Below are 14,126 nucleotides of genomic sequence, written 5' to 3' on the forward strand. Positions count from 1 at the left end.
TTACTTCTGTCCTCTATGTCCTATTGTCCTAATGTTGTCATATATTTTACTTCTACATGCCTTAAAAATCCCATAGTAAAATGTTATTAATTTGGTATTTAACAGTTAAAAGTTAAGGAAAAAAATGCCTTCTATTTTGTCCATATATTTACCATTTCTGGTGTTCTTCATTCCTTTCAAAGGATCTACCTTTTCCATCTGGTGCCATTTTCCTTCAGCTCAAAGAACTTTCTTTAGCATTTCTTGTAATGCAACTCTGCTGGTGATGAATGCGGTCTGCTATCATGTATCTGAAAATATCTTTATTCTGCTTTCATTTTTTGAAATGAAATTTGGGGTTGACAACCCCCCCCCCTCCTCTAGCACTTTAAAAATGTTATTCCATTGTCTTCTGGCTTCTCTTGTTTCTGATGAGATGTCAATCTTCATTTGAATTGGTTTTCCCTATATAATTGTGTTTGTAACGTGTCTTTTCTCCTCTGGCCACGTTCAAGATTTTCTCTTTATTTTTGGTTTTCTGAAATTTGATTATGATGTACTTAGATATGATTCCTTTGTATTTATCTTACTTGGGTTTTGCTGAGCTCGTTGGATCTAGAGGTTGATTTTTTTCACCAACTTTGTGAAATTCCCAGTCATTATTTATTCAAATGTTTTTTCTGCCTCATTTTCACTTCCTTTAAAAAATTCTTATTCTTGGGACGCCTGGGTGGGTCAGTCGGTTAAGCGTCCAACTTCGGGTCAGGTCATGATTTCACAGCTCTTGAGTTGGAGCCCCGCGTCGGGCTCTGTGCTGACAGCTCAGAACCTGGAGCCTGCTTCAGATTCTGTGTCTCTCTCTCTCTCTCTCTCTCTCTCTGCCCCTCCTCCCACTTGCTCTGTCACGCTTTCAAAAATAAATAAAAATTTTTAAAAATTATTATTCTTTAAGATTTTTTAGAGTGATTTTAGGTTCACAGCAAAACCACAAAGTGGGTACAGAGATTTTCCACATCTGCCCCCCCAACCCCCCCACATGCATATCCTTCCCCACTATCAACATTCCCTATCAGAGGAGTACATTTGTTACATTTGATGAACATATATTCATACATTATAATCACCCAAAGCCCATTATTTACATTAGGATGTCTTACATTTGAAGAGTTGGGACAAATATATAATAACATGTATCCACCATTATAGTATCATAGAGTATTTTCACTGCCCTAAAAATCATCAACCACTGCTCTTTTTACTGTCTCCATAGTTTTACCTTTTCCCGAAGGTTATATAGTTGGAATCATACGGTATGTAGCTTTTTCAGATTGGCTTCTTTCACCTAGCAATATGCATTTAAGGTTTCTCCCTGCATTTTCATGGCTTGATAACTCATTTATCTTTAGCACTTATGAATAATATTTCATTGGCTGGATGTATTCCTGTTTATTTATCCATTCATCTACTGAAAGACATTTTGGCTGTTTCCAACTTTGGGCAATTATGAATAAAGCTGCTACAGACATCTATGCAAGTTCTTGTGTAGACATACGTTTTCAGCTTATTTGGGTAAATCCCAAAAAGCATGATTTCTGGATCATATGGTAAGGGTATGTTTAGTTTTGTAAGAAACTATCTTCCAAAGAAGCTTGTCTTCCAAAGTTGTATTCCTACCAGCAATGAATGAGAGTTCCTGTTTCTCCACATCCTCACCAGCGTTTGATGTCTGTATTTCAAATTTCATCCATCCTAATGGGTGCATAGCAGTACCTCATCGCTGTTGTTTTTTTTTTTTAAGTGAGCTCTATGCCCAAAGTGGGACTCTTCAAACTCATGACCCTGAGATCAAGAGTCACATGCTCTACTGACTGAGCCAGCCAGACACCCCTCATTGCTGTTTTAATTTGCATTTCCCTCATGTCATAAGATGTGAATCATCTTTTCATTTACTTCTTGGCCTGCGTATATTTGCTTCGATGACCTGTCACTTCTTTTTCTGGGGCTGAAACTACATGATTTTGCCCATGTGTCAGAGAGGACTTGAGAACAATCTATATGAAGATTTGGGGTCTTGGCCCCTCTAGTTCCCTTCTTTCCAGAATTTCCCCCCTTCAATTTCCAGCCTTTCTAGCAGCCCCAAATTCCTTCCTCTGATACCTCAAACAGCTTTCAGGTCCCTCCAGGTTTCTGCTTGATTCCAGCTTCCCTACACTGCCCAGACTGGGAAGTGCCCTCAGGGGAAGAACATATAAAAGCAGATTTCCCACAGTGTGGTTCCCATCTTTCAAGAGCAAAATCTCCTCCAGTTTTGGACAGTTTTTGTTTGCACTCCAGTACCTTTGAATTCTTTTGTTTTTTAAATTTTATTTTATTATTTATTTATTTACCTATTTACTTATTTACTTATTTATTTATGAAAGAGAGCACACATGCAAGGGCGGGGGGTCAGAGGGAGAGAGAGAATCCCAAGCAGGCTCCACGCTCAGCACAGAGCCCGACGCAAGGCTCAATCCCATGACCCTGGGATCATGACCTGAGACAAAATCAAGAATCAGATGCTTAACCGACTGAACCACCCAGGAGCCCCCAAATTCTTGTTTTTATATTTTTTTCAAAGTTTATATTGCTATCTCCCGGGGGTTAGTCAACTATAAGATACTTTACCACTGCTACAATCATATCTGCTGTCTCTGTCTCTTTTTTTGAAATTTTTAAGTTTATTTTTGAGAAAGTTACAGAGCATGGGCGGGGAGGGACAGAGAAAGAGGTAAACACAGAATCCGAAGCAGGCTCTGAGTTGCCAGCATAGAGCCCCATGTGAGGCTCGAACCCATGGACCATGAGATCATGACCTGAGCTGAAGTTGGTCAGCTGACTCTCTTTTTTTTTTTTAATGTTTATTTATTTTTGAGGGAGAGACAGAGTGCCAACGGGAGAGGGGCAGAGAGAGAGAGGAAGACGAGGATCTGAAGCAGGCTCCAGGCTCTGAGCTGTCAGCACAGAGCCTGGACGTTGAGACTCGACTCAGGAACCACAAGATCATGACCTGAGCCCAGGTTGGATGCTTGCTTAACTGACTGAGCCATCCAGGTGCCCCTCTCTTGTTTAGAAAGCGAACGATACTACCACAACCTGGCAAAGGCCTCTCTGTTAGCAAGGGTATCTGTCCCTTCCTGTCATCTTCTGGTTCTGAGCTGTTACTGTAACTCATTCAGCTGCATTTCACAGTAGAGTGGGTACATGTAATTTTTGGCTACTCAGCCTCTAAACTCCCTCAAATCTTTTACCCTATAAGTGTTGGAGTAAGTTAAAGCCTGCCTCTCAGTATGGGAATCACAAATGCCAACAACACGGTTTCTCAGTAACCTTGCAGCAAAAGCTGCAAAAGGATCACATGACTAGGCTCAGCCAATCATGGGGGATTTTGATGCATGGAGGCCTTTGACTCTGAGATGTAGGGCCAGTGAAGAATCCTTTCTGGTGACAGAGGTGGCAGTGGCCATACCTAATTTCTGGGGCAAGGTTTGATGCTGGCAATAGTTGGCGATCCTCCCTCGGCAGTAACAGCGTCTGAATATCCTGCCAATAAGTTCTCTGTACGTTTAAGTCAGCCAGAATTGGTTTTGTTGATTACAAATGAGAACCTTGAATTGTCCACTTAGTGATAGTTTAATACCAACAATCCCACCATAAGGAAGTCTTGTTAGACAAACTGAAGACCTCTTTAAATTTTTTTAAAAAAATTTATTTATTTTTGAGAGATAAAGGGAAGCAGAGTGCAAGTAGGGGAGGAACAGAGAGAGAGAGGGAGACACGGAATCCGAAGCAGGCTCCAGGCTCTGAGCTGTCAGCACAGAGCCCGACACGGGACTCAAACTCACGAGCTGTGGGATCATGACCTGAGCCGAAGTCAGACACTTAACCGACTGAGCCACCCAAGTGCCCCTAGATCTCTTTAGATCCTGCCATATTGGGGAGCTGACCCAGCTATGAGCCTGCTTCCTCAAGATATAGCACCCATCGTCCTTTTCAACCCCTTTCAACCTGTCTCTGTGCTTTGGCCACAGATCCATCTGAATTCTTTCAGAGTTGTGCCCTTTCCTTCCTGCCTGGTTTTGCAGCTGTCGAATGTCCTCTCCCTGGAATGCGGTTATCATCCTTCCTCTAAACTGCCGACAAGGTCCCTCCCTTCTGCATCCCCTCTGGCTCATGTCCAGCCCATTCTTTACACAGCAGCCAGAGCCATCTTCTGAAAATGCATGTCTGAGCATGTCACCACTCTGCTTAAAATCTTTCAAAGCTTCTTCATTGATCTTTGGATTAAGACCAAATTCCTTAACATGACCATCCAGCCCCGGCATGGTCTGGCTCCTGCCTACCTCTTCAGCTCTACTGGGAGACACTAGGAGGTACATGTCTGGGACTGGCTTGATACTGACCAAGGGAGGCAAAGGGGAAGTCAAAGATGATACCTAGATTTCTGGTTGGGGCAGAAGTAGGGAAGCTCCTTAGCTTATTAATCTTTAACATCTCAAAGGCACGCATCAGTCAGCCTCACGTCCTTTGTTGAACAGGGAGCTAAAAACTTCTGCCCACCCACCTGCTCACTCCCTCTTCAATCTGACCTTCAACTACCTGACCAGCTAAACAGAAGCTTTAGGTTTGAGCTGCAACTCTACTTTTTATTTGCTATGTCCTTGGCTTAAGCACTTTCCCTCTTAGAGCCTTCTTTTTTTTTTTTTTTCTTCCATCTATAAAGCAGGAGTAATACTTCGTTTCTCTTTCTCTTTTGCTAAGGAATTCTTTTTTTTTAATGTTTTTATTTATTTTTGAGACACAGCATGAGCAGGGGAGGGGCAGAGAGAGAGGGAGACACAGAATCCAAAGCAGGCTCCAGGCTCTGAGCTGTCAGCACAGAGCCCGACGCAGGGCTTGAACTCAGATTGTGAGATCATGACCTGAGCTGAAGTCAGACTCTAAACCGACTGAGCCACGCAGGTGCCCCTTGCTAAGGAATTCTTACTGTGAGTGGTAAACCTCAGGCATGTGACTGGCCCAAGCTGGGTCATAGTTGGAGATGACCGTCTCCTATGAGCCTCAGCAGTAGAATATATTTGCCTGTTAGAAAGGCCAGTCTGGATCTCAATGGATTGAGATAGGAAGGAGGGAGCCTCCAGGACTCTCAACCATCAGTGCCCTTGAAGGAAGGTGCAGGGAGGTGGCCTGCATAAAGGGTGGAAGAAAACAGACCTGTCCCAAACCTCAGAGTAATCCTGGGTCTTCCACCATCCACAGTCGATCCCTCAGCAGGTGCTCTGCCTCCAAATATGTATGAACCCCTTTCTTCTCCTTTCTGCTGCCACCACCATAGTCCAAACCACCATCGGCTCTCTCTTGCCTACTTTGGTAAGGGGGTGCCCTGCCTCTGCTTGTCTGGATCGAGACATCTCCAGCCAACAGCCAGAGTGACCTTTAAAGATGTGTGCAGTTACCATTTCTCCCCTCCTAAGTCCTCCACTGGCTCCCCAAATTCCTCAGCCCAACCACAAGCCCTGTATGATCTGCACCACTACGTCCCTGTTCACCAAAACCCAGGCACTCTCACCTTGTTCCTGGGCTTCAGAAAGGCCCAGCTAAGGACCGCCCATCACTGGGTCCTTACCTGCAGGTTTCACCCAGAGGTCAAGAGCCCATTTCTAAGTACCCTTGCCCCCATCACCCTGTTTCATTTCCTTCATGATACTTATCACTGCCTGAAATCGGATCGTTTATATTTATAGAGGTCTCAACATACCACTTTCACAATTTTGTTCATTTTAACTATACTAGGAATATAGTATTCCTAGTATATAGTATAGAGTATATATACTCTCTCTATATACACCCCTTCACTCCTCTTCCCCCATCCTAGACCCCTCACTTGAATGACAGCTCTGTTTGTCCTACTGATCACTGATTTGTGAGTTCCTAGAGCCATGCATGGCACATTTGACACAGAATTATTGAATGAAGAGTCAATCGAAGGTCAACGTCTAGCTCTACTACATACTAGCCTCCCTTGGGGGGGCGGGGGCTGGAGAAGGGGAGGTCAGAGGCCAAGGTCCGCAGGAGGCTATGGATTGGGGCAACCTTCTTAGCTTCTCCAAGCATCAGTTTGCTTATTTATAAACCAGGGAAAAGAATTTATCAGTGGGGATGCACTTGAAATCCTGCGTATTGACCGCTCAGTCTACCAGTCTGTTCACTGTACCCAGAACATTGGGACCATGCTTTACAAAATGGGCTGAGAAGAGCTGTGTTGGGGTCGGGGTTACCTGGTACCATCTGACGCGTCTTCCTGGACTGTTTGTTTTACTTGGTAGTGATTTACAACATTATGTTTTGTAGTAAACTAAACACAAATTATTTATGGAATCAAACGAAGAATTTGTCTGAATTTTAAAATCCAGGTGCTTTGGTCATCACCGCAAGGAGCGCCATTGAAGATTATACAATGGGTTGCCCCTGTGTTTTCTAGGTGGGGAAACTGATGCAGAGAGTGGCAGGATCTGGTCTCTCCATCCCAGTTAGGGTCCTCTCCAGCTCACACAATGAGCCTCCTGTCATCACACAGGACTCTCAGGTGCCCCTCTCAAGATCCCTGGCCTCAGGAGAAACAGCAGGTGGCTTCCTCTCCTTCCCCTGTGGGAGTGAGGCTGAGGCCCAGTGGCCAAGGCCAAGAGGAAAGTCTTGGGCCTTAATCCACACTCTTTTAATTCCTAACATTGCCCAGACCCTGGACCACCCTGTGTGCCCATCAGCACACCCCTTCTCAACCACCCCTCTATCTGAACATAATTACAGTAATTATACTGGGATATCTTTACCCACCTATATATGACCAGCATAGGTAACTACTTCTGAGCATAATTACTGGAGATGTTTACAGACCCACAATCACAGAAGAGTAAATGATAGCTTCCTTTCCTCCCAATAGTATGCCAATATTAGGACTGTCTGGTCCAATTAGCCAAATCCCAGCACTGAGCGGGGTGGGAAAGACTTCACACTCTCCCACTGAGCATAGAGCAGGAAGAGGCCTCTGACAAAGCAGAATCCCAGCCAGGGTTTTCCAGGACACCAAGATGTCTGCAGAGGGATAAGCTAACATCTACTGGGTGCCTACTGAGCGTCAGGCACTCAGGGGAGGCCAGCAAACACCTGTGAACAATTGTGCAGGCTGGTATCTCACTCTCCGCCTTTGGAGCCCTTTTGAAGAGGGCTCGTGTCCAGTGTCACCCATAAACAAGCCATGAAGCTTGGTAGGGGCCTTTCCATTGTGCTAACCCGGCAAGGTCAGACTCCCAGTCCACAGCAGGCCAGCTCTAGGCTTCTTTCTTATCTCCTGTGCTCACTTCTTCCTCTTCCTGGGCAGCCACTGCCACCACCCCTGCTGGCCTCCGGTCCCCTCCCACCCTCATCAGTTCCCCAGCGTTGACTGCTGCCTCCTCCTGCCCCCTGGGCCCCTTCTTCCGGTCCCTGTTGGGTTGTTGGGTGTTATCTCTCCAGAAGGGCGGGGAGTTGGGGTGGGGGAGGGTGGAGCATAGCGCTAAGGTCGTTCCAGGAACCCGGGGTCTCCGACAGGCCCCCACCCCCACCCTACCAGGGGCGCCGCAGGGAGGGAGCTCTGCCTTGGGGTGGGCCGACCTTGGGCTTCCACCTTCCCGCACACACAAAGGCTGCCCCCGGCGTGCACGGGAGAGCGCTCCTGCACATAGACACAACTGCACAAAGACGTGCACACCGTTCCATCACACAAACACACTCCCTAATCGGCCGGCGCACACGGTCGTGCACACGCACCGGCACACTAGCGTGTCTACACGCGCACGTATAGACACCCCAGCGTGCACCCTCACGTACACCACACACACACACACACACACACACACACACACACACAGCTGGGCGCACGACCGTGCGGACCCTCAATGCCGACCTCGGGGCCCTGACGCGCCAGCCGCCCTGCCCTGGCGCGCGACGCAGGCACACGCAGACACACGCGCAGGCACACGCACCCTCCCGCACTGTTCCACGCCCCTGGCCGCGGCCCGGGCGCTGTGCGGCGCGGCGGGCGGGCCCGGGGCGGGGGCGGCGGCGGCCGGGAGAGCGGAGGAGGCGGAGCAGGGAGCCGGGAGCCGGCTGGCCCGCGCTCCTCCTGCCGGCCGGGGATTTTCCAGCCTGGGCGCTGTCGCCTCGGACCTCCTGCAGCCGCGGCGGACCATGGGCGACAAAGGGACGCGGTGAGTGCGGGCGGCGGCCCGGCCCGGTGCGCGTGGGGGGCGACCTGGGCGAGGGCACGGGCGGGGGTTCCTGTGGGTCACCCCGGGGAGCGCTGACGCCTGGCCCCGCGGCAAGCAGCTCTCCCGTGCCCGAGGTCTCCTGTGCGGTCGCTGGCGGGGCGGTGGGGCGGTGGGGCGGTGGGGCCCGTGGGGCCGTGGGGCCGTGGGCGGGGGTACCGAGAGGCGAGGACCCGGGGCCGCCCTATCTGGCTCGCGGCTTCTCGCCACGGACACACACTCACACACACTCACTCGCTGCCGACACCCAGCAGTGGCCAGCAGACGCAGAGACACAAGGGGGCAGGTTGGCACACAATGGCACACGCGCTCACATGGACACACGGACACACTCATCCGCGGGCACACTCACGCAGGCACACACACTGACATTCACTGCCACACACCGATCGCGTACACACTGTCACGCTCACTGGTACCCACTTGTGAACACATTCTTACTGACAGGTTGGCACATACAGGTCACGCTCCAACACATATCAATTCTACGCCTTCATCCTGGCACACGCATGTTGGCCTACACTGATACACGCATACACTGTCCCTTGCACTCACTGTAATGAACACTCTCACTGAGGCGCACCCTCACGGACACGGACACTTGTGCTGGCACATGTCTCCCCAACACAGTGTTTGCAAGACCACCCCAGCCCCGACCCCCACAGAGACGTCAGGCTAATGCCTCCACAGACTGGTACCCCCTGGTCACAAGCCAGCAGGCCCTGGGGCTGCTGACACACACACTCCAGTCCCCACGTGGCAAGAAGTGGCACACACACATCACACGGGGTGGCAGGCCCCCCGGAGCCTGAGAAAAATGCATCCTGTCCACTCTGTTTCCTTTCCCTCTGACCTCTGGAGGCCTGGGGTGGCTGGCCAGGATCTCTTTCAGGCTGGGGTGGGAAGAGGGGTTCCTATCTTTGTAGGAGCTTGCCCTGGCTCAGAAAGGGAGAGGCTTTGCCTCTGAAATGGAAAACTGGGACCAAAAGGGGGAGGAGGCTGGGGTAGGGCAGCCCCTGGAGACAGCCCCTCCAGACCAAGACCAGCCCTGATCAGGCGCCCAGGTTTGTCACCCCATCTATATCCCTTCACTCTGTCCACTCCCTTAAGTGCTAGTAGAAGCTTCTCCCTCATCTCCCCCCCTTACCCCTCTTACACCCCCCTTTTTCATCTTTTTCTTTCTTTACCTTCTATCCTTGTACCCCACTTCTCCCTCTTCTCTTCCCTCTCTCCGCCCTCCCGGTCTCCTTGCCTTCAATAATTATTTATTGAGTGTCTGCCTTGTACTAGGCATAGTGCGGGGATCAAAGATGTGTACGACCTATTCCTACCCCAAAGGAGCAAATAGACTAGGAAGAAATGACCCCAGTGGTCATCACGTTTTGTTACCGCGACCAAGCAATTTCACACTGACTGTCATCTGGCCCTCTTTCTCGACGGCATGAGAAAGATCCTCCAGGGATTATTTCCATGTTTCAGAAGAAGAAACTGAGGCTTGGAAGTAATTTAGAAACTGCTTCCTAGCCATCCTCCTGACGGCTCTTCAAAGAGGTTAATTTTCTTCTTCCTGTTTTCCAGAAGAGGAACCAGAGTGTTAGAGGTTACCTGACTTGCTTAAGGCCGAGAGGCACCGGAAGCAGGGCAGAGGCTGGAGTCTACTTGGTCCATTTCTCTGTGGCCTGCCCTTGGGCCTTGCCAAGCCCTTCATGGGGTAAAGGCCAGAGTGGGGTGCCCTGCTGTATGTGTGGAGGCCCAGGCTGGTGGGGGAGGCTGCAGGAGATAGAGAGGTGTCTGCATTCACCTTGATGACTAGTCCTCATTGCAGCTGGCTGGCCGGTGCTGTGGCCCAGGTCTCTGTCCTCGGCAGGAGGATGTGTGCCTCTGTCTTCTGTGTCCACGTCCCCCAAAGCCAAGATCTTCCTCACCATTGAGGTTAGACTTTTCTCCCTGTGAGGGTTAGCAGCCCTGGGTCTTCTCCTTTATTCCTTGTATGCTGCTTCGCCATCAGGGTGACTCAGCCCCTCTTGGGCCCTGGTTTGCCTCTCTGTGATTAGAGGAGTGTCATTGCTCCCCTGCTGGCGTAGGTTGTCAGCGGGATGGGGACACCAGGAGCAGCCAGGTACCTGTTGGAGACCTTATCTTTGGGGTCAGGACCTTTTCCATGTCTCCCTCTGCTTGCCTCTAACTCATTGGGGGGACCTCGGGCAATTGTCTTCACCCTTCTGGACCTTAGTTTTCCTATCTGTAAATTGGAGCTGTCAATACTCAAAAAAATGTCAAGGCTCTTTTGAGTTTATGGAATTTGCTGGGCAGGGGAAGAGGTGCTGCCTGAAGCCTGGAGTCCAGGCTTGGCTAAACTCCACTCGGTGAATGGTGGCCCTGCTCCCTCCACCCCCTCCGCCCTCTCCCCCTCTCCCCAGTAGCCCCAGGAAGCCTCCCTCCCGCTTTCAGACAGGTTTCTTGAGTCATTTGGAAGAGAAGGGCAAACTCAGTAATGGGCTGTGCCTTGCCTTGTTCCAAAGGCCATGGGCTTTTACTTTGTCTCTGACCTAGAGGAAGAAACTGCAAATACCCAGGACTCTATCTAGATCAGGAGTCATGGCATCCATCTCTGTATCTGGGCTCACTCCCCATATGAAAGTGACAAAATTAGTCAGAAACTGTCACTGCCCCCTAGGAACTCCCAGGGTCAAGGAGACTCATCTGCCTGGATGGGATTAGTTACAAGGCAGATGTGTGATGACTGCTCCAACAAGGTGCTCTGGGAGCAATCGTACATCCATTCAACAAATGTTGACTGAGTGTCAGGGGCTGGGGCTTCAGACAGAAATGGCCCCACTCTGTCCCCAAGGGACGTCGAGCAGAGCAGGTGATTATAATGCAGGGTGACATGTGCTGTGGCAGGCCTAAGGAGGAGTCCCCATGCCAGTCCCAGCAGGGGCATGGTGAGGGAAGCTTTCCCAGGAACCAGGTGGCTTTAGAGCTACTGAACTTCACCTGGAAGGCCAAGGAGGCCCAGGTGGTGGCACTGGGGATGTCATTCCTGGCTGAGGGCAGAATGTGCGAAGCCTGGGAGGCATGAAGCAACGTGTACAGCCTGCGGGTTGGGCTGGCGATGATGGGTGAGCCTTAGAGATAAACACTGACTAGTCAGCCACAGCCTTGAATGTCAAGCTAAGGAGAGAGGATTTTCTCCTGAAGCGCGTGGTGATTCAGAGGGGGTTGTGAGGGGAGGGATGGGAGCAGATTTCCCTTCCAGAGGGATGTGGCAGGGGGTGGATGGCAGAAACAGGGAAACCCGTGAGAAGGCTGAGGAGGAGCCTGGAAGAGGGAGGGATCTGAGCTAAGGTTGTGGAGAGGAAGCAGCTGAGAAATAAGAATAAGGAGGTGGTGTCCATTAGCCTGACTGCTTGGGTGTCTGATATGTCAGGAGACCTACATGCACGGTCTCATTTGGATCTCCCAGGGTTCCTGCTGCTGTAGGGACTGTTATTCCCTTTCACAGATGAGGAAAGAGACTAGGATGGATTAAGTAATCTGTCCCTTGCCGTGCAGCCGACAAGCTTCTGAACCCAGCCCTGTCTGTTCGCCGAGCCCTCTGCTGCACGGTGCTTTCACGCAGGGGGAGAGGGCTTGTCTGGCCCACGGTTGGCCTCCCCGCCTCCCCGGCAGCTCCATTCTCAAGTCGTGCATCCCTTCTGGTTCTTGATGTTTCTCCTAACTCAACTGGCAACAGGATCAATCAGAGTTGGGCAACAGGTGGGACTTCCTGAGCCACAATGCGATGGAATGGAATTCTCTTTCCTACAGATGTTTATGAAGTTTTCTTCGCTGGAAGGGGAGGAGGGTGGGTGTGATGGGGACACGTAATCACCAGCTCTCTGAACCTTGGCTGTCATCTCTCTTGGCGGTTAAGCTCTGTGTGACCTATCTTGGCTGGAAGATGGGGAAGTCCTGTGGCTTTGGCCAGGGATGCTTCTGGGGCTGCTGGGAGTGGGAGGGTTGAGCCTGACTTACTATCTCTGGGCCCTGATTCTAGGCTGGCTTCTGGGCTTCTCCACGCTCTCCTCCGTCCAAGTTTGGGCATCCTTGCCCGAGGCTGAAGCTTTCCATTGCCATTGGTTCAGGGGGCTTATTACCCCTCGGGGCTGTGACAGTGGAAAAACAGCAGGGGTGGGGGGGTGGGGGGGAGTCAACACAACCCAAGTGGCCCCCTGGCCTTGGCCAAGCCATCTTCTGCTGCTTTCGCAGTGATCTTGCTGGGCCATCTATCACTCTGAGGCCTGCAGGGAGGGGGCAGCTTGGCAGGGAGCCAGACTGGAAGTTGAGGAAGACACCTTCTGCATGGATGGGTCAGGCTCCTGGGGTAGGGATGGAGGAGGGAGCTGGGGATTTGAAAGTCTTGGGTTTAGAAGTGGTGCAGGGAAGAGGTATGGTGTGTGAAGAGAGGAGAATTAGGGATAGCTGGGGCCTTGGAGAGCACTGATGTCTGAGGGGGGAGAGGGGACGGACCTTGGGAGAGACTCGTGGGAGTTGGCTAGAAGGCAGTGGCTGGTGACTTGGGGACAGGGCTTTGGATGGGGTGAGGGCAAAGCTGGGCCACAGGGGCACAGGGGCACAGCAGAGGGGAGGACTCTGCTATTCCTCATGCTTGGAGCTGGGGTGGGCCTCTTGGAGGAAAGCCCTGGGCCCCAGGTGGTGGGAACCAGAGGTGTGGGAACCTGGGGGCTCAGGCTCAGCTGGGAGTGGGAGGGACATTGCAGAAATGTGAGCTGGTCACAGGGGAAGCTGTCCGTGCTGGCTCTTGGCATCTGATTCGGGCTGGGGATCTTGGGGAAGCCTTCCCGGAGGAAGTGCACTCTGAGCAGGTCCTGGGGCATGGGGAAGGCCAGGCGATCTAGACAGAAAGTGCAGACCATGGGTGCAGGTGCAGTAGTGTATGGGGGTGTGGCCGCTAAGGGTCTTGGCAGCCCTGGTGAGTAGGCCTTGGGTGCTAGGGTGGGTGAGTTTCGTGGCACTCTCTCACAAATTTATTCATACCCCAGGTGTTTTTATTCCCCAGTTGGTGAGCTCCTTGTGGTTTGGGGCTATTTCTATTTTCTGTTTGCTGGCCCATTTTCCACCCCTGGATCTGATTCATTGGAGATGCCTGGCAAGGATTTGTTGACTGGACTGAACTCCTTCCTCCCTTCTTGCCTCTACTCTCAGCCCAGGGGCATCCTAAGGGCTAATATTAGGTCTTTTCCATTAGAGAATTCTAAGGATGAAAGCCATGTTTCCCATGTTAGACTAGGTTGGGGGTGGGGTGGGGGAGGAACAGTTTCCTCCATCCGATTGTGAAGTCCTTAGGGAAGGGGATGTACCATCCCTATCAGAATGGGGTTCCTGGGAGTGAAGCCGGTTTCTCCCCCATCAGACGGGCTTCTGCGGGAGGAAGCCCTGTCTCCCACGGAGGATGGGGCGTGTCTCCAGTGTGAGCCCTGGGATTAGAATAGATATTATCTCTGATGGTTTCAGGCACCCTCTCTCTTTCCTGTGTGCAGGATTCGTCCTGCCCCAGGAATGGCTTGAGTCCTAGTAGGGGGGTGTACAACAGTAGGGGGGTGGGGCAGGACAGGGTGGCTGCTTTTGAGAGGGGAACAAAGGAGTCTGTTGTCCCAGCCCCCTCCCTCCCTCCCCAAGGGGCCCTGGCAGGGTCATCTCTCTGGAGACGTCTCCTCCTTTCTGGGACTGGCCCCATCTTTAGCCCACTTTAGAGGAACTGCTTGTTCCTTCCCAGGAGACCTGGTGCCAGATGAGGCCAGGCTC

The 14,126-nt window shown here is 51.1% G+C and overlaps 1 protein-coding gene across 3 annotated transcripts in view; it reads left to right on the plus strand.

Moving 5' to 3' along the window:
* The first annotated feature begins 8,104 nt into the window (after window positions 1-8,104).
* The window catches only part of ARRB1 (arrestin beta 1), a 75,493-nt gene continuing 69,471 nt past the window's right edge, over window positions 8,105-14,126 (plus strand). For 2 of the 3 annotated variants that reach the window (XM_042959230.1, XM_042959229.1), the window contains exon 1: window positions 8,106-8,261. Coding sequence is in view for 1 of the 3 variants with exons in the window: in XM_042959229.1 (XP_042815163.1) it covers window positions 8,242-8,261 (20 nt within the window). In the remaining 2 variants the exon portion in view is untranslated. Of the gene's footprint in view, window positions 8,262-14,126 lie in introns of all 3 variants that reach the window. The other variant, XM_042959225.1, reaches the window with a different exon arrangement.

The sequence above is a fragment of the Panthera tigris genome, chromosome D1 (assembly GCF_018350195.1).
Source record: "Panthera tigris isolate Pti1 chromosome D1, P.tigris_Pti1_mat1.1, whole genome shotgun sequence".
NCBI lineage: Eukaryota > Metazoa > Chordata > Mammalia > Carnivora > Felidae > Panthera > Panthera tigris.